The sequence below is a fragment of the Choloepus didactylus genome, chromosome 4, assembly GCF_015220235.1.
Source record: "Choloepus didactylus isolate mChoDid1 chromosome 4, mChoDid1.pri, whole genome shotgun sequence".
Classification (NCBI taxonomy): Eukaryota; Metazoa; Chordata; class Mammalia; order Pilosa; family Megalonychidae; genus Choloepus; species Choloepus didactylus.
Genome location: NC_051310.1, coordinates 43,814,862 through 43,838,300, shown reverse-complemented (window position 1 = coordinate 43,838,300; position 23,439 = coordinate 43,814,862). Strand labels below are relative to the sequence as shown.

The 23,439-nt window shown below is 37.5% G+C and overlaps 1 protein-coding gene, 1 long non-coding RNA gene and 1 pseudogene across 2 annotated transcripts; 1 reads left to right on the top strand and 2 right to left on the bottom strand.

The window, feature by feature from the left end:
* Positions 1 to 1,229: 1,229 nt before the first annotated feature.
* ATP6V1D (ATPase H+ transporting V1 subunit D) lies at positions 1,230 to 23,140 on the bottom strand. The gene is made up of 9 exons (XM_037832490.1): positions 22,869 to 23,140; positions 19,125 to 19,242; positions 17,028 to 17,107; positions 15,497 to 15,564; positions 15,092 to 15,136; positions 13,983 to 14,086; positions 13,329 to 13,395; positions 2,802 to 2,880; positions 1,230 to 1,930 (listed from the first exon to the last, which is right to left on the bottom strand). The coding sequence occupies exons 1-9, from the start codon at positions 22,907 to 22,909 to the stop codon at positions 1,789 to 1,791; spliced, it is 744 nt and encodes a 247-aa protein (XP_037688418.1). The 5' UTR covers positions 22,910 to 23,140; the 3' UTR covers positions 1,230 to 1,788.
* On the bottom strand, positions 9,221 to 10,391 carry LOC119531338 (annotated as a pseudogene).
* Positions 11,221 to 16,004, top strand: LOC119531339. Its single transcript, XR_005216308.1, has 3 exons — positions 11,221 to 11,276; positions 11,993 to 12,050; positions 15,910 to 16,004. It is a non-coding gene; the product is annotated as an uncharacterized LOC119531339 (long non-coding RNA).
* Positions 23,141 to 23,439: the final 299 nt, after the last annotated feature.

Sequence of the window (23,439 nt, the reverse complement as noted above, 5' to 3'; positions counted from 1 at the left end):
ATTATTATTGTTATTTTTGTGTGTGTGCTAATGAAGATGTCAGGGATTGATTTAGGTGATGAATGTACAACTCTGTAATGGTACGGTGAACAATCGAATACGATTTGTATGACTGGTATGTGAACGTATCTCAATAAAATGAAGATTAAAAGAAAAAGAGGTCATTCTGGAGGTCATTCTTATGCATTATATACATCCCCCTTTTTATTTTTTAGTGTATTAGAATAGCTAGAAGGAAATACCTAGAGCTACTGAACTGCGATCTCATGGCCTTGATTCTTGGGGATGATTGTATGACTATGTAGCTTGTGTGGTGTGGCTGTGTGGTTGTGGGGACCTTGCGGCTCACACTCCCTTTGTCCGGTGTGTGGCTAGATAAGTAGAGAAAGGGGGGATGGGGGCATGGATGAAGAGTGGAGGTGGGGGTGGGGAAGGAGTGTGGGATGTTTTGGGTGTTCTTTATTTTTATTTTGGGTCTTATTTTTAGCTTTATTGTTTGGAGTGATGAGGCTGTTCGATAGGTTGACTGGTGATGGGTGCACAGCTATGTGGTGGTGCTGTGGAGAGTTGATTGTGCACTTTTTGGATGATTGTATGGTGTGTGAATGTATCTCAGTGGAATTGCATTTAAATAAAAAACTAAGCTTCATTATTTTGTACAGGTGTTAAATGTAAATCATTTAATGCTTTAAAAAGTCTATGGTATCAATTGATTATGATACTAATAAGGCTGGTGTCACAATTTCACTAACTAAAAACCTGTCCTATCACCCATAATGTCAAAAACGCCTGGAACTGGCTGCAAGAAAGCCTGAGTAATCATGGACGGCTCATGTCAAATCAAACAGTAATAAAAAGCTCAAAGTAACCTCTTCATGTGGCCGCACAAATGACTTTTCATCTGTGAAAGAAAGCACATTTCTACTGCTTGTAAAACAATAAAAAGCTACCTTGTCATACACTCCAAAATTGGAATTAGTATTTTTCATAGATTAGGAAAGAAATAAGTATTATGACTCCCTTAACTCATTGGGAACCATATTAGTACCCTAAAATGCAATAAATCATTTCAGAGTAAGCCTACTAGTAAAACTCATAGAAAAAAAAGAGGTTACCCACAATTTCCTACATTTCTGCTGAGAAAACTGGATGACAGCACGATGTGCTGATCTGAGCATAAGAACAAGACTGTTATTCTTAGTAGTAAATTAATAACTAATAAGAACTGCTTATTTTTAAATCCATCATTTTACTGTTTATACCACAGTCCCATTAAATTGGCAGAATTCTCATGACAGATGAGGATAGAGACCTGTCATGCAAGGAAAAATAAGTGAAGGTATTCATAAAGCTTGAGGAGAGAAGTACCACGGTAAAAACAGATGACTGCCACAAATCAGCCAACAGCATCAAGGTTTGCAAGTGAGTAGCTACAAAGGGTACATATGCAGTTGCTGGCCTGAGACCACTGAGGTTTCCTAAGGATTATTTCTTAATATGCTTGTTAAGCAGACCAACTGTAACACGGATGTAAATGGAGCAGGGTGACACTACTGCTTAGCAAATTCTATGAGTTCCTGGGCAGGTTCTACAAATCTTGTATCTGTGATAAATGTTTACTGAAATGTGATTCTGCAAAAGTAATCCAATAAACTGATGCCCAGGAAAATTTTACCACTAGTGAAACTCTTAAGCCAAAAAATACATAGCCACACATACCACACTTATACACCGTGAATTAAAATGGAGCCAGTATTAGGGCTTCTGAAAGGACCCGAGCAGGAAGGACTATTCAAAAAGAAGATCCTCATCCTTCTCTTCAGCCAGAAGATTAGCTGGCTCCATCACCTCCCCAGCTGCTCGCCGCTGTTCCAAGTCCTTCTCAGATTTTTCCTTGAGAATCTTTTTCTTCTCCTGTATTTTCTTTAACCTGTAAAATAAAGGGAGGAATTTTCTGAAGGTTGTGTTATTTCTTTCAGTACTAAGTGCAACTAATTTCTCATTTTTTAATAACGAAAATAATCAAAGCTAGAACAAAATTTTACCTCTATTAATTTTAATTTCAGATTTTGACCACTCAGACATTTATTTAAATTTTGGATTACTCAATTTGAGCATCCTCTAATACCACAATGCCAGAAGTCATTAAAGGACAAAAACTAAACCTCTGATAAGTTAAAGTATAACTCATACTCAGATACTACTTTTCAAGGTCTAAGACCACCATATCTTCCTTGACTACTCCTGACTTCATCATCTCCCACTTCTCTGAACCTGGCATTCTGAGCCCTGTCCCAACTATTCAATATTTATTCACCCCTATGGTCTCTTAAGTGTTCATAACCCATTCATGCACATGCATCATTTCTCTCCAAATACTGTGCTGAATCTTTAAATGGTAGAAATTATGATTTATACTATTACTTAATTCTCCCCCATAAATACATTATACTTTCTCCTCAAACATATTCAACATAAGATACATATTTGTTGACTAATCATTTCTCTTTCTTCCCTGTTTTTATGTAGCAGACAACCAGTCTAAACTATGGTTCCATTTAAAAAAATAATATATTATTATTAATTTTTCTGAAAGGCCTAAGTTGTTGGAGGTGCCATGTTTTAGATGTGTGCAAAACTTTGCATAGATCTGCCTCCACAGTGTTTGGCAATATTATCTCTTATTTATCAGAATCAGGTGTGCTAATTCTAAACAACATGAGTCAACTAGTCTCTCAGCAAACTGAGCCTTTAGAACATGAAAAACAAAAAGTGGCAAATAACTGCCAATCACAACAAACCTATAGAACTCTTCTCGCTCTCTCTCATCCAGCTCTGTGATGATATAAGCAAGGGTACGTTCAATCCGAGGAATGATGACTAGAGTTAAAAAAATACAGATATGAGAACTTCAAACTACCCCCCATTTTTTTTCAAATTGCTGGTGCTCATGTGTATAATGGTTACTTATTTTTTTCTATTTGTTAAAATTAAAGTAGAAAACTTGGAAAATAAAAACACAAAAGCACAAAGGAAAAAAGTATAAAGCAACCATCGAAAAGCAACCACTGTAAATACTATGGTACATGCCCTGTCTTCTATGTACATAACATATAGGACCAGAATTTATATAACATATTGAATACACTGAATATGTATGAATATTTTTTGAATATGCATGAATACTTTAACATTGAACGAGATGTTATTTTAAACATAATAGCAATTCACTGTTAAAAAGGAGCAGAGATTGCAACACAAATATTGAACTCTAATGTAAACTTTGGACTATAGCTAATAGTATAATTATTATAATATTGTTTCATCCATTGTAACAATGGTAACACTAATGCAAATTGTATTTTGTTTTGCTTGCAATTCCACATTAATGCAAAGTATTTTGTTATGCTTGAAGTTCCATGTACAAGGCCTGGCACTAATAAGAAATAAAAAAACCTGTTTTGAGTTTTTGAAAAATGAGAAGTTCCTTTCTAACACTAATAGAGCCCAAATCAAAATAATTCCTTTCCTATTCAGATTTTGCTTTCTTACCTTAAAATTGCTTTTTTTAATGAAAACAGTTTCTTGTGCAAAAAAACATTACATCAACACTAAGCAGACAGTTTTAAAATAATGAAATAAAAGAGAACCGGAGGCACAGCAGGAAGGAAACTATAGAGAGGGGCCGGAGGAGGCCCAGTACCGCAGATTTGGGGTAAGAGCGGCCATAGAGGAATTCCTGTAGTACATCGTGGGGACATGGATGGAAAGGCAGAGAGACTATGCACCAAGGGACGGGGTGAGTTTGTTCAGCCGGGACAGCCCCCTGGGACTGGCAGCAGTGAGACGGCTGCCAAGCAAGGAGTGAGCAGTGGCTCTCCACTCCCATGCACCCACCTAGACAGCTGACAGAGGAGATAATCCTCCAAAGCCACATGGGAGGGGGAGCTCCCATCAGGGAAGCCGGGAGGTAGTAGAAAAGCATTGACAACATTTACTCTCCCCCTACGGAAGTCCGGGTGGTGCACAGGCAAGAAGCGGGGATAGGAGAAGGTGCCACAGAGAAGCATCAGGAACTCCTTCCACACCCAAGGCTTCTGGGTGCATGGCAGGTAGGGAGCAGGACATGTTTGGGCTGGACGGTGCCCTTCAGCGGATTCCCTGAACTGCACAGGGCCCACATCACATGCACAGGGCAGGCAGTCCTCCTTGCACACAGAGAACTGGTGCAAAGATTGGATCCCCACCCAGTTTGGACGTTGCCTAGCACACAGGTTCAGGGAAGGCTGGCCCAAGATAAGAGATGGCTCAAGAGCATCACCTACTAGTAGGGCAGGGAAAGTACACTCCAGCAAGCTGTAGATCTGCCAAATTATATATAAATGCTCAAATAATCCTACATTTCCCAAAATTATCTTACCAACATAAACAAATGCCCCCCAAAAACCAACAGAAAATTATAAAGCACGTGAAGAAACAAGAAGATATGAACAAGCCAAATGAACAAATTAAAAAGCCAGAAGAGAGAAAAAATGTTGGAGCAATTAATTAAAGTAGTACACACAAATATCCAAAACAACTTCAACAACATGGCTAAAGACATAAAGGACATCAAGAAGACTCTCGAATATGTCCCTACCATACCCGATACTGGAAGCAATGCAGCTATTTTAGGTTGTTTTTATTCCTTTGTTTTGGTTTGAATTGCTTTTTTTGTTTTGTTTTTAATTTTTTGATAAAGCTATTTCATTAAAAAAATTAGCTTCAATGCAGTTATTTTAGGTTATTTGGTTTTCTTATGCCTTCCTTTGATTACGGCTTGTTAATTTTCTTGGGGTATGGTAGGAACATATTGGAAGCAAAATAGTCATCTTAGGTTATTTGCTTTTCTTAATCCTTTGCTTTTTTGAAATGTGGTTTTTTTGTTTTAATTTTTCAATAAATACAGTTTAAAAAAAACATAAAAAAAGACTTTTGAAGAGCATAAGAAAGAATCTGAAAGAGTAAATAAAAAGCAGACCTTATGGAAATGAAAGACACTGCTGATCAAATTAAAAACCCATTAGAGACATACAACAGCAGATTTGAAGAGGCAGCAGAAAGGATAAGTGAACTAGAGGACAAACAACTGAATGCAAACACACAAAAGAACAAATGGTGAAAAAAATAAAAAAATTTAAAATGGATCTCAGGTGAATGATGGACAACATGAAGCACGCAAATATAAGAATCATTGGTGTCCCAGAAGGAAGAGAAAAAAGGGCTAGGAAGAATGTTTCAAGACATAGGTGGGGAAAACTTCCCAACCCTACTAAATGACGTAAGTGTGCAAATCAAAGATGCATGACGAACTCCAAATAAACCCACTCCGAGATATGTTGTCAGATGCTGAAAGAAGAAAAAAATTCTGTAAGCAGTGAAAGAAGCACACACAAGGGAAACAACATAAGACGAAGTACTGTCTACTCAGCGGGCACCATGGAGTCAAGAAGGCAGTGGTATGATATATTTAAGATTCTGAAAGGGAAAAATTGCCAGCCAAGAATTCTTTATCCAGCAAAGCTCTCCTTTCAAAATTGAGGGAGTTTAAAATTTTCACAAACAAATGCTAACAGAATTTATTAACAAGAGACCTGCCCTGCAAGAAATATTAAAGGGAGCTTTACTGGCTGAGAAAAAAAGGAACAAAAAGTCTGGAGAAGGCACACAACTGAAAAGTATTAGTAAGGGTAATGTGCCAGTTTGAATATATTATGTCCCCCAAAACACCATTTATCTTTGATGTTATCTTGTGGGGCAGACATATTAGTGGGGATTAAGTTGGAACGTTTGGATTAGGTTGTTTCCAAGGAAATGCACCCCACCCAACTGTGGGTGATAACTCGGGATAATTTCCATGGAGGTGTGGCCCCGCCCATTCAGCATGGGCCCTGATTAGTTTACTGGAGAACTATATAAGCTCAGACAGAAGGAGTGAGCTTGCTACAGCCAAGAGGGACACTTTGAAGAATGCACAGAAGCTGAAAGTAGCTGTAGATGAGAGACAGTTTGAAGTCAGCCATTGAAAGCAGACTTTTGCTCCAGAGAAGCTAAGAGAGGACAAATGCCCCAAGAGCAACTGAGAGAGACATTTTTGAGGAACTGCAACTAGAGAGATACATCCTGGAAGAAAGCCATTTTGAACCCAGAACTTTGGAGCAGACACCAGCCATGTGCCTTCCCAGATAACAGAGGTTTTCCAGACACCATTGGCCATCCTCCAGTGAAGGTACCTGATTGCTGATGTGTTACCTTGGACACTTCAGGGCCTTAAGACTGTAACTGTGTAACCAAACAAACCCCCTTTCATAAAAGCCAATCCATCTCTGGTGTTTTGCATTCTGGCAGCATTAGCAAACTAGAACAGGTATCTTAAAGGAAAAAATAGGAGGGAAAAAATAAATCTGACAAAGCAAAGAATAAGGTGGCTGATTCAAGAACTCCCTTCACAGTAATAACTTTGCATGTGGATGGATTAAACTCTACAATTAAAAGATACAGACTGGTAGAATGGGTTAAAAAGTATGACCCACCAATATGCTGTTTACAAGAGACTCACCTTAGACCCTGCAATACAAAGAGAATGAATGTGAAATGATGGAGAAAAAAAATATTCTACGCAAGTTGCAACCAAAAGAAAGCAGGGGTAGCTATAATATCAGACAAAATAGACTTTAAATGCAAGTATGTCATAAGAGACAAAGAAGGACACAATATATTAATAAAAGGGACAATTCATCAAGAAGAAATAATCATAAATGTTTATGTACCCAATCAAGGAGCTCCAGAGTACATGAGACAAACACTGGCTAAACTGAAAGGAGCAATAGACATTTCTACAATAATGGTGGGCAACTTCAACACACCACTCTCTTTTATAAATAGAACTAGACAAGAGGACCAGTAAGGAAACTGAGAACCTAAACAATATGATAAATGAATTAGACTTAGCAGACATATATAGATCGTTACATCCCAAAGTACCAGGATACACATTCCTCTCTAGTGTGCATGGAATGTTCTCCAGGATAGATTGTATACTGGGGCACAAAACAACACTTAATAATTTTTAAAAGAATGAATTTATTCAAAGCACCTTCTCTGACCATAATGGAATGCAATGAGAAATCAACAACCACCAAAGAACCAGATCTCTCACAAATACACGGAGGTTAAATGATACAATTCCTAAACAACCAGTGGGTCAAAGAACAAATTGTAAGAGAAATGGGTAAATAACTAGAGACGAATCAAAACCTATGGGATGCAGCGAAGGTAGTGCTAAAAGGGAAATTTATAGCTCTGAACACATTCATCACAAAGGAAGAAAGAACTAAAATCAAAGACCTAACTGAACAACTGAAGAGGCTAGAGAATGATCAGCAAACTAACCCTAAAGTAAGTAAAAGAAATAAGGATTAAAGCAGAAATAAATAAGCTGGAGAACAAAAAACAAAAGAGTATAAATAAAACCAGAAGTTGGTTCTTTGAGAAGATCAACAAGATTGACAGACCTTAGCTAGGCTGACAAAGTCAAAAAGAGAAGACCAAAAGAAACAGAATCAGAAATGAGAGTGGAGTAATTACTATGGATCTTGACAAAATAAAAAAAAAAATCAAAGAAGACACTATGAACAACTGTACGCCAACAAGCCAGACAATTTAGAAGAAACGGACAGTTTCCTGGAAACACATGAAAAACCTAGACTGACCTAAGAAGAAACAGAAGACCTTAACTAATCACAAACAAAAAGAGTCAATCAGTCATCAAAAAAATCTACCTACAAATAAAAGCCCAGGGCCAGATGGCTTCAACGGGGAATTTTACCAAACTCTCCAAAAAAGAATTGACACCATTCCTGCTCAAACTCTTTCAAAAAATTGAAGAAAAAGGAACACTACCTAACTCATTTTATGAAGCTGACATCATTCTAATACCAAAACCAATAAAGATACTACAAAAAAGGAAAACTAGAGGCCAATCTCCCAAACAAACACAGTTACAAAAATCCTCAACAAAATACTTGCAAATTGAGTCCAAAGGCACATTAAAAGAATTATACACCATGACCAAGTGGGGTTCATTCCTGGCATGCAATGATGGTTCAATATAAGAAAATCAATCAATGTAAAACAATACATTCACAAATCAAAAAGGAAACATCAAATGATCATCTCAGTAGACATTAAAAAAGCATTTGACAAAATGCAGCATCCCTTTTTGATAAAAACCCTTTAACAGGTAGGAATTGAAAGAAACTTCCTCAATAAAATAATGGGCATATATGAAAAACCCACAGCCAGCACAGTACTCAATGGTGAGAGACTGAGTCTTTCCCCTGAGATTGGAACGAGACAAGGATGCCCACTGTCACCTCTATTATTAAACATTGTGCTAGAAGTTCTAACCAGAGCAATTCACCATACAAAGAAATAAAGGGTAACCAAACAGGAAAGGAAGAAATAAAACTGTCATTATTTGCAGATGATATGATCTTATACTTGAAAAATCCTGGGAAATTGATGACAAAGCTACTTGAGCTAATAAATTCAGTAGAGTGGTGGGATGCAAGATTAATGCACATAAGTCAGCAATGTTCCTATATACTAGTAATGACCTAACTGAAGAGGCAATCAAAAAAAAAATTCCATTCACACAATAGCAACTAAAAAAATCATGTACGTAGGAATAAACTTAATCAAGGACGTAAAAGACCACTACACAGAAAATTACAAAACATTACTAAAAGAAACAGAAGGACCTAAATATGTATAAAAATATTCCATGCTCATGGATAGGAAGGCTAAACGTCGTTAAGATGTCACTTCTACCCAAACTGATCTACAGATTCAAGCAATTCCAAACAAAATTCCAACAACCTACTTTGCAGACTTGGAAAAGCTAGTTATTAAATTTAATTTGGAAGGGAAATGGGCCTGGAATTGCCAAAAACTTTCTAAAAAAGAACAAAGTGGGTGGACTTAAATTTCCAGACTTTGAAGCCTACTATAAAGCCACAGTGGTCAAAACAGCATGGTATTGGCATAAAGACAGACATATTGATCAACGGGATCAAATTGAGAGTTTGGAAATAGACCCCTGGATATAAGGCCGACTGTTTTTTGTTGTTGTTGTTGACTTTTGTTTTTAATTGAGGGTTCCTTACTAGTCCTGCTTCCGCCAGGACCAGGGGAAAGGGGGAAAAGGACTGGTGGGCACAAGGAGGGTTCATCTCCACAACATTCCATTTATACACAGAATTAAACAGACAAACACAGAGTCAGTATTGTGGTTAGAAGTCGGCAGCATGGAAAGGGGAGGGGAACAGATGGGAAGTAGGGGGTATCATTAAAAAAAAATACAGCCCCCCTCCCAAACTGGGATGCCTGGGGGGAGACTTGGTCTGCTTCAACCCAAGAGGAATCAGAAGATCAAAAGCAGTTTGGGGAGGCCAGAACCATCAGGGATGGAGGAAGAAGGAAGGTCCAGGGGGTGGGGGTGGGGCTGTTTGGCAACTGGGGTGAAGGGACTGCCCTCCCCCTGCTGGGATCCCCCCAGCCCCTCCGGTCTGGCAGGAAGGGGGCAGCCTGCAACCCCCATGGGCAGGTCTGGGGCTGCTGGATGCTCCAGGCAGGGGGCCGAAGGGGCTCACTAGGGCTTGCCCTCCAGGGAGATGACAGCGCTGCCCCCCAGCTTCTCTGCCAGGGTACAACAGTCCTTGACCTCCTCATAGCAGTTTGCTTGTAATTCATGCTTGATCCCTGTCAGTTTCCTCTTGATGGCATCCTTAGAGGTAGCATAGATCATTTTGCTCTTGAGGGGTGCACACTCAGGGGCCCAGAAAATAAACACCAGGTCCTCCTTCTTGCTCTCCTTGGTCTCATAGGTTACGTCATAAAGGGCATAGTGGCAGCATCTTGACAAAGGTGGTGTAGGGGTCATCGACAGTATGGCCCACATCACCTACCAGGATCTCCTTGCCCTCTTCCAGGATGATGTTCTTTTTGTCCTCGCTCAGGCAGAAAAGCACAGCCTTCTTGCACTTCTTCACTTCCTCTGGTGTTGACGACTTGTGTACCTTCATATCATTGAACACCTTGATAACGCCATCAGAAACAGCCACACCAGAGGCCGTGTTTCTGGAAGCGAAAGGGAGACAACAAAGAGGGCCAAAAAAGACAAGAGCCACTGCAGCTGCTGCCGAGATCCGACTGAACCAACTGTTTTTGATAAGTCTCCCAAATCCACTGAACTGGGACAGAACAGTCTAGTCAACAAATGGGGTTGGGAAATTTGGATAGCCATATCCAAAAGAATGAAAGAAGACCCCTACTTCACACTCTATACAAAAATTAACTCAAAGTGGATCAAAGACCTCAATATAAGAGACAGCATAATAAAACTCTTAGAAGATAATATACAGAAACATCTGCGAGACCTAGTAATAGGAGGTAGCTTCTTAGACCTTAAACCCAAAGCACAAGCAACAAAAGAAAAAAACAGATAAATGGGAATGCCTCAAAATCAAAAGCTTCTGTGCTTCAAAAGATTTTGTCAAAAAGATGAGGCATCCAACTCAATGGGAGAAAATACTTGGAAACCATGTATCCGATGAGACTGATATCCTGCATATATAAAGAAATCCTACAACTCAACAATAGTATAAACAGCCCAATTTAAAATGAGCAAAAGATATGAAAAGGTACTTTTCTGAAGAGGAAATACAAATGGCTAAAAACCCCATGAAAAAAATGTTAATCTTCACTAGCTATTAGGGAAATGCAAATCAAAACCACAATGAGATACCATCTCACACCAATAAGAATGGCTGCCATTAAGCAATGAGGAAACAATAAATGCTGGAGAGGGTCTGGAGAAATTGGTATTCTTATTCATTGCTGGTCGGAATGTATAATGGTACAGTTGCTGTGGAAGACAGTTTGGCAGTTTCTCAGAAAACTAGATATTGAATTAACAACTGGCAATTCTACTTTTTGGTATATACCCAGAAGACCTGAAAGCAGTGACACGAACAGACATTTGTACACCAATGTTCACAGCAGCATTGTTCACAAGTGCCAAGAAATGGAAACAATCCAAGTGTCCTTCAACAGACAAGTGGATAAACAAAATGTGGTATATACATATGATGGAATATTATGCAGCAGTAAGAAGGAACAAGATCCTAAACATATGGCAACATGGATGAACCTTGAAGATAATGCTGGTGAAACAGGTCAGACACAAAAGGATAGATATACCACTACTATGAACTCCCTGATCAATGTAAAATCATTCCTTATAATGTCAACTATTGGGGACCTAGTGCTAAACAGAAGCAAATGAAGGGGGAATAATAATATGTTCAGATATGTTAATGAGGGCGAATTTAAAGGTATGGGAATGGATAGGAGTGATGATTGTTTGTTAATGGGATTATAAGTATCAGAGCTGCATTGAAGGTGAACAGGATTGCAAGGGGTTGTTTAAAGGCATGTATCCCACAGATCAGTACTACAAATACAGATAGTTGCTTGCATTATATACTTCTTAGGTATGAGTGGTATATCAGAAAAATCTATTTATTGCATACTAGGGACTATAATTAATAGGAATACCTTAATAGTACACCACACAAATACTAGGGACAAATTAAGGGCTGAAAAGACCTATGGGGTGTTTTAGGTCACGAAAATTGTTTAAAATGGAGAGTGATGAGGACTGCAGAACTAAGTGATGATAATGTAAGATACTGATTGTCATGGACAGAACACATACTATGTGAAATTAGGAATCCCATGCTTTATAGGTCAGGCTCTAGATCGTGAGGCCTGCTCTTGTGAAACTTATGGTTGTAAAGAGGAAGCTAAGCTCACCTATAATTATGCCTGGGAATATCTTTCCTCCAAAGAACCTCTTTTGTTGCTCACATGTGGACTTTCTCTCTTTAAGCCCATCTCTGCAAATAAACTGATCAACCTCCCCCGAGACATGGGACAGGACCCCCCAGGTGAGTGAGTCTCCCCGGCAACGTGGGACACTGATTCAGGAAAGGAGCCTGACCCTGGCATTGAGGGGTTGAAAATGCCTTTTTATCCTAAAGGGGGAAAAGAAAGGTAACAAAATAAGATTTAATTGACAGAGATTTCAAGTAGAATCAAGAGGCTGTCCTGGAAGTTATTCCTATGCAAGGCTTCAGCTAGGTATCCCAAATGGCCACAGTATGATAAGCCCTAGTCAACAGTAGCCCCCAAAACCCTAAAGAATACCTGGGTACCTATCTGAGACTCCATAAAGTGTCACTCACTAAATTTATTCTTCAGAATCTTAAATCCTTCAGAGAGCTCCTATGCCAGCTAATTCCCAAAACCCAGATGCAATATCCTCTTCAAGAATATCAACCAGTTGCGTCCCCTTTTCCCATAATGTTGACACCCCTTTTCAACATGAACAAGTTAGGGTGGTCACTGCCTAAACATTCCTGAAGCTAGGGAAAGTGATTAAACTAGAGGAAGGGGTAGCAACAGACAAGAAAAAATTTAACAAAAGATTATCAATAATGAATCTTTATATAACTTTCTTTTTCTTAGTTGCTAGACCTGAAATGGTGGAAATGTAACCCATAACATTCTTTGAAATTTGCTAGTTACTTGCTAAATTGTAATCTGAAAATTATCACCTTTTTGGGTATGTGTATATATATATATATATATATATATATGTATGTATATATGTTATATTTTACAATAAGGAAAAAATAAACTGTGGAACTGTAACCCATAACATTCTTTGAAATTTTCTACCTACTTGTTAAATCACACCTGGAAAGTTATTACTTCTATGTAAATACACTGTATTCCACAATAAAAAAAAAAAGAAAAAAAGAAAAAAAAAAGAGAGAGAACAAAAATTAATCACAACAGGAAAATTTATTTTTAGAAATCAAGGAGAATAGACAAGTTAGGACATAAGAGCTAAGGAAGGAGATTTAAAGTTAAATACTTAATGAATTCAAAAGCTATCTCAATCACTGGAAAGAACTAAAGAAAACAGTAGATCATGACAAATAGAGTCTGTACCTATTACTAACTGCATGACTAACCAGAAACAAATAAAACATTCCATCGTTTTTAATGACACACTTCTCTCTTTCCCGAGTACAGAGGCAGTGTCTACCTACTTTGAAACTTCAATGCTTTGTACACTGCCTGCTTCCTGGTAGCAGCATTAAGTTTGATGGAATGTTCAAGCAAATGAAGACAGCACTTCCACAGCTGCTTATACTCACCATGTTCAATGGCATTTACACGCCTGTTGGTTATCTTAATAGCTTCATCCAAAGTAACAAAGGAAGTCTAAAATAAGAGGACAAATTAATAATGTAAGCACAGTCTTCCTAATCATGCCCTCTTCACTTGACTACACTCACAATACACTTGTAGAAAATGTTTGGGAATCAAGACTACTTCTTTTCAGCATGCTTTTTAAAAAAAAGAAAAGGAAAAAAAAAAAAAAACAAACAAAATTCTTGTGAGATTTCCATTGAGCTCAGATTATTTCCATACTATTGTAACTGTTTACATCAGACTGACCTCAATAAAGACATAAAGATGGCAAGAAGAGCGAAAACAGGCTCTGTTAATCAGACCTATACCAACTGGTCACAAAGGACCTCCCTAAAAATAGACTTCATGTATTTAAGTCCAGTGTCAATTCTTGATTTTCTCACCTAGCAAAGAGTGAAAATGCCCAAACATTTTGTTAGTAAAAAAAAAAAAAAATAAGGACAATGATGCAGAAGCCACTATTTCAGAAATCAAAGGATCTAAGGATAGGTTCATAGAAACAGTTAAAAATACTAACTGCAGTATGCTCTGACTCAAGACCTGAATCTTCTCCATTCAAAATAAAACTGCAGTTCTCTAGCTCTTCTGCTACTTACCTGCAGCGAAGCCAGTTCCACCAGTAGTTCCACTGCTTTGGCATAATTTCTTTTTAACTTAGCCAGCTGTTCCCCACCTCTGGCTAAACCAGTCAGTTCATAACCTGAAAAAGCCAGTCAGACAACATTTGTAAATAGAATAAATAATCTTTCCCTAAAATTTCCCAGAAAGAAGATAATTCAGAATAATACTGAACATGTAAAGATAAATTCACTAACCCGTTATATATATGAAGACATGAAGTGTCCAACTCACTCCCTCAACACTAGAGAAGCATGCTGCTGAATAAAGTTTTCCACGAAGACCCTATTCTAAATAACAAAGGATAGGAGAAGCTTTTAACCAGCTTTCACATCACTACCTTGCTGGATTAACCAATACCTCCATTCCCTTGGTAAATCATACTGCCCAAGGCCCACAGTACAATGACACTCTGTTAACGGGCAGCTCTCTAGAATGCTCTACTCTATTCAAACTGTACGTATTATTCCATGTGATTTAATTATTACATAAACCAATAAAATATGAGTGCCAAAAGAAAGAGTATTGTGTCTATGAGAAAAATAAGTTGATTACTTTGGAGAGTCAATAAGGATGTGCTGCTACCCCCAAAAATGCTGTCAAATTAGGAATGGGTGAGAGAATTATAAAAAATTGGAAGGGGGCTACAAAAATGTAGAATGATTTAGCATTCAGATTGTATCAGTGTTTAAGATTTTATTCTACTTTAAAGAAACCCAAACTGAAAATTATAAACAATGCATTATGCATGTGGTATATGCAGAAAGAACACAGAAATCTAATCAGTGGATTCATACTCAAAGAAAAGATCATAGCTTCATATTTTTAAAATGACAAATGACTGTACATTCATATACTTCTAGGTTGAAATTTTTTAAGATACGTAGAATTTTTATGACTCCCTGCCATTACAAACTCTTTGATTAACTCATAAATATTGTCCTGACTGCATCAGGTAAGAGGAGTTCTCACACTGGAACCGCTGAATTCTAGGAAGGTCTACCTAACCCATTTTCTGGACAAGGTTCATTTTAAGAGGAATCAGGAAGAGATCCAGAGACACTAACATAAAACGTTTTACACTTACTGTCAGTTCCTTCATGGTAATGTTCAAACACTGGCAATGTAACTCCTGTGAAACACATAAGCATATATGGATTCACAAAAATATCCCTAAAGTACAGTTTCTTAATTACTATTTCCCATGTTTCTTGTTCATCAAATAATCAAGTCAAGACATTAAGACTGGAATTGTTACTGGTTGCAATTAATAAATTTAGGAACCTGCCTTCTTAAGTGTTCATTTTATTCAAAAGTCAAATTTTCCTGAGTGATAAGGGATCTGATTGTTGCAATGGTTTTAACATGTGAAGCAAATCAACCTATTCTGAATAAAAGAGAGAAACTGAGACATCAAGACCTTGCTGTATAAACAGGTTAATTTAAGAGTCCTCTTTTCTCCCCCAAGACTTCTAATGATTTGAAAAGTTACCTGCTACATTATCTTTCTTTGCACGAATCTTCACTTGGGCTTTATTCACATTTTGGATAACTGTGGTGCTGTAGAAAACAAAGAGCCTTTATTTAGTTGTGTTTTTAGAGCAAGAAATAAGTCTAAAGGGATCCACTGAATACTTTCAACATTAAATCAGAAAGAGTGTGATGCCACAATTAAGTTTTGATAATTGTCTTTTCCATGAAAGGAGAAAAATCTCTGGGGCCAGAGGAGGGCCTCAAAGAGGAGAAAATGGACAATATTCAAAACATTAATCATAAGATAACAACAGAGAATGATTCTGAAAGTCACAAAATGCTTGAGTTTTCAGTCATACATGTAGTGCATGAATATGACTGGGATTTCTTATTCACCTAATGTAATTTAGAGGAAACTTTCCCTCTTTCTAGGTTTGCTGCTCAAATGGTTAAACAGAAGTTCAATTCCTTTACCCTGGAATCTATCTGACTTTCATCTGGCCATGTCTGACTCACCATCAGTTACTGTCAAAAAGTAAGGTGTTCTTTCTGTATGTATGTTATATTTTACAATAATTGAAATGGCTGAAGTTGTGGAACTGTGACCCATGACATTCTTTGAAATTTGCTAACAATTTGTGAAATCATACTTTGAAAGTTATCACTGTTATGTATATATGTTCAAGTTCACAATAAAAAATAAAAGAAGAAAATACACACACACACACACACACACACACACATAAGTAAGGTGTTTTTCCCAGTAAGATGTTTTTCAGGTGGTTAACCTGAAACCACACTATTGATTCCCTCCTTCTACTAGATGTCAATTCAAGTTGTTATCCTACCAGTATGCCCAAAATTAAAGTCTACCACTTCAAAGGTTCAGGGCCCCTCGGACTAGAAGACCTGCCACCAGGTAAAGTTCTTAGATAATAAAACTAAGACAATGCTTGTCTTATCTACCTTACAAGGTTACTTGGAGAATCACTTATCTATGTTAACTGGCACAATCCTTTTGTAAAGCAGTAATGTAAACTATTTTGTAGGCTTGTAAAGCATACACTGATTTGACAAAAGTCATAAAGTTCATGTACTTTAAATAACCAATTCCATTTTTAGAAATTTATCCTAAGTAAATAATTAAATAGAAACAAAAATATATACGCATGAAGATGTTCGCTGCACATACTCTAATATTTCAAAAACCTAAAAATCAGCATTAAGAGGAACATTTAATAAATTATGGTACATCTAAAGAAAAACTATGCAACCATGTGAAAACATGGAAAAATGTTTATGATATAAAGTTAAAAGAAAATGGATCATAAGATGTTAAGTATCCCGGGCCTGCAACTATGTAAAAGATACATGTGGAAAGGGATAAAAACAGTGGTGGTTGAGGTGACAGAGTTAAAGGTGTTCTTTTTTATTATTACTATAAAATGTCTTTAATGTTAATATTTTTAAAGCTAAAAGTGGTTTCTATATGAAATTATGAACAAGAAAGTACTTTTTTTTTTTCAAAACACTCCATTTTTAATTCTTACCTGAAGTCCCCAGCTGTGAACTTGGCCTCAGCAAGTGAAAAGGCAGCTTCTCTCATCACTTCGCCCATCAACATTTTAGTCTGGAAAAGCATAAACAGCAGCATATTCAATCAAATGCAAGGAAAAATCATATCACTATGTTCCTTTAATAACCATCAATATTTTATGTTTGGTGTGAATGTAAATATTAATTTGATAATGATAATGGCAAAACAAAAATTTCCAGTTTTGCTTGAAGTTTTGGTTACAGTCATTATCAAGGTTGCAAAACCATGATTTTTATAATTAAAACATCAGAATAAAAATATTAAGAAACAGAAAACTATGATGCTTTAACAAAGGACCTATCTTACTCCTGAATGATACACAGTGATTTGCTCCAATTAATCTCTAATTCACCTGCAGGTGAAATAAAAATCCTAATGGCATACTGATTCTAAAGCTCATGCTTGAAAATACCCAATAATTTTTTTTAAAGTGAACAAAAACTAGGGCAGGTGGATGCAGAGTTACCTTTCTAGGTATTAAAAATATACAGCTACAATAAGGAAATACATCTGGCTCTAATTTAGATAAGCCAATGAAATGGAATAGAGGGTTCCACAACCCCAGGTCTATATGAGACTTCAGTACAGTAAAGGCACCATATCCATTTGTAAAATGATATAAATTCTCACCTGACATTATACCAAAAAAAAAAATTTCCAGACATATTAAAGGTTAAGTAAAAACTATAATTAAAGAAAATATATCAGAATATTTTCCTAATCTTTTTAGGTGTAGTGTCATATGTAACCCAGAATTATGCAAAGGAAAAGACTAATAGACTTAACCAAACTATAATTAAAATAACATTTAAAAAAAAAAAAAAGTTACAAGATAAGCAAAAGACTTGGAGCAAATATTTCTAGCATTTTACACACAGCCAGACTATACATAGAACTCTCACAAGTAAGAAAGAGAAGAAATCCACCAAATCAAATTACCAATAAATGTGAAAAGATGCTCACCCTCACAAATAATCAAAGTAGTGCAAACTGACTTAAGATATCAATTTTAACACAATAAATTGGCAACAAATAAAAAAAGATTAATACCCAGTTAGGAAGAACTTAAGAAAATAGGCCCTCTCACACACCATTTGATAAGAATATACATCAGTATAACCCAAATTATTATACAATTTGGTAGTTATCTATGAAAGTTTACATGACTATGTCCTTGGATCCAGATTCTAAGATGCTTCTCTAGTGAAACGCTAGCCTTCATACATACACACATATCCACACATAATGCTCTTGGTGTGTGCTTTACAAAAGCAATACTTTTGGTATATGCTATTAAAAAAAAAAAAAGACTGCAAGGTTATAATCCAAAGTATCAAGAGGAACTACCACTGGGAAACGAAAGAAGGAATGGAATGGGGGTGGGGGCAGAGTATGGGAGAAAATCTTCACTTTTTTAATATATACACTTCTGTACTCATGTATTTTCCCAAAAAGGACTGAAATAAAACCTACTATGTGCCAGCACTATTCTAGGCACTGGAAATACAGTGTTGAAAAGACAAAGTCTCTGCTCTCATGGAGCTTACATTCTAGTAGAAGGAAGCCTTAAATCTAGAAAATATCAAGTGGTAGTTAAGTGCTGTGATAAAAACAAAACAAGCAGAAATGACAGAAGTAAATATGGTGGTCACCTCAGATTTGGGTGATCAGGGGTGAAAGCCTCTGTGAAGAGACCAGAATGACAAGAAGAGCTAGTCATGAGAAGATCTAGAGAAAGGGCATTCCAGGCAGAAGGAACAGGTAATGCAAAAACTATAGAGGAGAATATTGGAAAGAATGGTCAAAACAAGAGCAACAAGGCAGGCAGCGGAAGATCAGAAAAGCAGGCCTTTTGTGGGCAAGGGGTAAGGAATGGGGATTGTATTAAATGAACTATCTGAAATTTGTTATAGTTACAATGGCATTTTTACTTTTGAAGGAAAAATTGTTTTACTTAAAATAACTTAAGAATTAAAAATACCAAGGGCCAGGCTGGATTGTCTTTAGGTATTTCTAAAATCAGTACTGCTCCAAGCAAAGTTCATTCTACCTCTATTATCTTCTTTAGGATCTGTCGAAATCGAAGAGTCAAGGCATCAGATTTTTTCTTCAGGAGGTTTCGACCTGTCTGTGCTCCTTTTAATCGAGCCTTCATGATGGTCTGTGCCCTATATAACAGATTCAAAAACATTTCTTACCATTGTCTAAAAGAAGCAAAAATACCTCCCAAGCATACTGTTAATATGATGCTTTATTCTTTTATGCCATGAGTGAGAATAAACAGCTGACAAGTTTAACTGTTTCTCAATTCTTCAGTTTTCCACCCCGAGTGTTCCATAAATGAGAAGTTTATTTAAAATAGAAACATTTCTTTAATCTATCTCTGGAGTAAATATTTGTTAAATCATAAATTAGTTATCAAGAGCCCTACTTTATGATGCCAGCATAAATACTTAATTTGATTTATAAGTTAAAATAATGCTTCAGTTTCCATCCAATGTGTGTTAAGGGTTTTTAAGAAATCTGTCCATTAATGTATGTCAAAATTTGAAATGCACTTACCTTCAGGACCAGCAATATCACTTTGAAAAATGCATCCTACAGATTTATTCCCACATATGTACGAAAACGTACAAGGATACAGATGAGTACTCCAGTCTTATTTGTAATAGCAAAAGGGTGAAAACATGCTAATGTTAAATAAATTATGGTATATCATACAATGGAACGATAAGCAGTCATTAAAAAAAAAAGGTAGATATAAACATGTGCATATGGAACAATTTCCCTATATTGTATTACAAGGAGAATAGCATCTAGAAAGTGCGCTCAGTTATGCAAAGTAAAGGATAAATATGCTTATATAGCTGCAGAGAATAGTGCTAGACAGGATGCACAGAAACTGGTAACTGGTTACCTTTGGGAAATGGGGCTAGGGGAAAAAATGGATTTACTTTTTACTATAGTACTCTTTTGTATCTTTTGAATCTTATACCACAACCATATTTTACTTTTTCTATTAAAAATGTGGCATTAAATTGTTTTGATGTTACCAATCAAGACTCAAATACTAATAATTTTATTAATCTGTAAGTGACTCTGGGTAATAAATGGCATATATAAGACTCCTGTGAGTGACAAGCTACACTTACACTGAAGTCTCTTCACTTCATTTGAATATTTTCCCATCAGAAACCCCAATACCATAGTCAAGAAAGCAACAGCAGAAATTTTATAACAGAAAAAAATTTCTATTCTTGCTGCCTTATGCTAGATAAAATTTAATAATGAAGTACAAGTGTTGGACAATAAAATTCAACAGATCAGATGACCAAAGCAATTAAAGTAATTTGTTAAAGAGGATATAATTTCATAGCTCTCGTGGTATAATCAAAGGAAACAGCAATTATTATACCTTTTAGCTAAATTCTCAGATTATACTGAAATTCTTTACAATAGAGTTAAAGTTACTGAGACAATTTTGTAGCTGGAAGTGACTTCAAATATTGTATTAAAGATCAGGAAAATGACGCTCAGAAAGGTGAAGTGACTTTTCCACAATCACTCAGTGATGAAAAAGCAGGGCAGTAACCTGAATCATAGATTTCTGACTCTGGTGATCTGCCCAAGGCTCAAACTAAGGCTCAAACCTAGGTCTACTGTACCCAACCACATGCCCCGCTACCTCCCTTAAAGATTACAAGTAGCTTCAGTGACAGCTCTCTCTTTGAAAGGGCTATGAGTAGCTAACTTTGCACTGACCTCATCAGAAGTCTAACCAACTAAAGCTGGTTCAGCTTCCAGCCTGAGCAGGAGCTATACACCCCACTGTGTACATGCAACAGACTGTATTGTTGACACTAACCATGACTTGGATCAAATTTAAGTCAAACCCTAGTACTGCAGGTTCCATCAAGTTTACAGTATAAAGGTGAATAGATTAAGATTAAATTCTCCATGCTTAATTTTAATTTCCTCCTAGGTAATAGCATGTCTGAGAAATGGGCAAATTTTAGTTCTTGAATTTTAAGAATGACTTACACTCTTACTCTTACCCCACCGGGGCTTACAGCTAGTATGTGTAGAACCTGGATTTGACTGACCTCTGTTGACTCCAAATCCTTCATGTCTCTTTTGCTTTCACTCTAAACTTGTTTTGAGTTTAATAAGAAATAAGAAATAAACTTATTTCTCATGTGCATAAGTGGGTCTAAGCAAAGCAACATTTCACAAGATAATAGTGTCTTATCCTTACAGTATTGGAACTGTCTGTATAACAGTAACCACCAGTATGTTTTCTAGCCCAGGTCTTAAAAAATTTGTTCTGTTACATGTTTCAGAGCTGCTCAGCCCTACAAAAAAAAATTTGGCCTTCAGCTAGGATGATGGCTTTGTTTCCAGATGAATCAAAGACATCTGACTACATGACAAAGTACTTACTGATGGGACTTGGGAAAATATTTACAGAAAGGATTGACTTTCTGCACCTGATTTTCCTCTCAAACTGCAAGCTGAGCACTCTCAAACTGCAATTTTCGCTTTCACCGTTTTCTCACCTCTTAGTCCCAAAGTAAAAGTCCCAAAATAAAAGCAAGAAATGTTAATATTTGTATATTTCACATCCAATCCATTGCCATTCTCCACAACTAGCTTGGTTCCTACCTAGTACATAGTTTCTACTAGAAAGCCAGCAGGTAAAGGTCAAGAACAAACCAAACATTCATTTTGTTAAGAGTTGTAACCCCCTAGCAGAGAGAGAACTCTGGGTTGTAGTTTGACACTGTTTTATTGTATCCCCAGATTCTTAAGAGATGGAACCACAATCAATCTAAACGTCATAGGCAAATCTGATTTTCTGCTTCCTCGTTTAAAAAAAGGTGGAGGAGAAGGAGGAGGACACAAATAAGAACAATTTTTACTCTCTACAACTCCACAATCTGTTGGGGATATTTGAGAAAAATTTTCTTTACAAACTAGCCAAAAAACCTGGGATGCCATGTTATTTCTCGGGCCTAAGAGTTCAGGCCAAAAGAGAAAGGCATCTCTACAGCTAAGCAAACTCCAAAGCAAGGATTTGTTCAAGGAATATTTTTTAGGTACTTTTTTGGGTAAATAAAACACTCTTTCAACCTGGAAAGCGCTACCATTCTAGTGAAAGACAAAGGTATGTAAACAAATACTAACTTTGTGACGGATGGTATTAACAGAGGTCTGAACAAGGTGCAGTGGTGATAAAAAAGTGTGCCTCATACACTCAAGGGATGTCTTTCCAGCGCAGGTGGAGTCTTATCTGACGTCCATAAGAGGACGATTCGATTCTATCCCCAATCTGGCTTTCGTGTCCCTTCTATATGCTCCCCACTGCACTAAACTTCCTTCTCAGAGAATTTATCAAACCTCGTTTGCTTGTCTTTCTCTCCACTAAATTGTAAGCTCTGTGAGGGAGGAGTGCGAAGGTTCAGTAATATAAATCCAGTGCCCTGTTCAGGGCCTGGCACATAAAAAGGGAACCAGAATGAGTGACTCGGTTAATGAGTGGAGACAGCGGGCCGCCACAAAAGCCAGGGCGCCTGTTCCTATAGTCTGGGATCACTCTATCCGGTATGGTACACTCAGAAGGAATGGGTGTGGAAGCTGTTGGGAAGCCTCACCACGGACTCACGAAGTACGAAGCTAGGGGAAGATGAGCGCAAGAAACAAGGAACCTAGCTGCTGGTTCAGGGTATGGAGGAACCGTGCTCAAGGCAGGAGTTCCTGAACCTATGAGTGCGGCTCAACTCATTCCTTTACTTACATTCGCGAGGGAAAGATCTCAATTCGGTCTTTGCCCGACATTCTGACGATGACTGTTCAGCTCCGGTCTCGGCCGGGCAATCGTGGTTGCAATAATTCCAGTACCCCCACGCCACTACCGGAGTCAGCTGATTGGGTCACTTGACCCCTCGCGTTGCTAAGAGGCACCGGGCCACGCACTCTTCACTTCCGCTTCCTGTTGGCAAGGCAGGCGAGGAGGAGGGCCGGGAAAGAGGTAATGCCCGGATGTTGAAGTTCTCGCACCCAGAACTGTTCCTCAATTCCGGTTCGACTCCCAGCCCCTCCACCCGCTCCACCCCGGCGGCTGCGCATTGCGCTCCGTGCGCCGGTCGAACGAATGAGAGGAAAGAGAACACTCCTTTTCTTCCTTCACCTTCCGTCTTTGGCCACAGCGCCACCTAATGGTTGACTAAAGCTTTGCGAAGGGATTCATTGTTCAGGGACAAAGAGTCAGAGTCCTACCTCTCTCCCGCGCCTTGAAAGTTTCTCAGTGAACAGTAAAGATATCGAGAAGGAATACTATTCAGGTCCTCCCATGACCCACAGTCTTC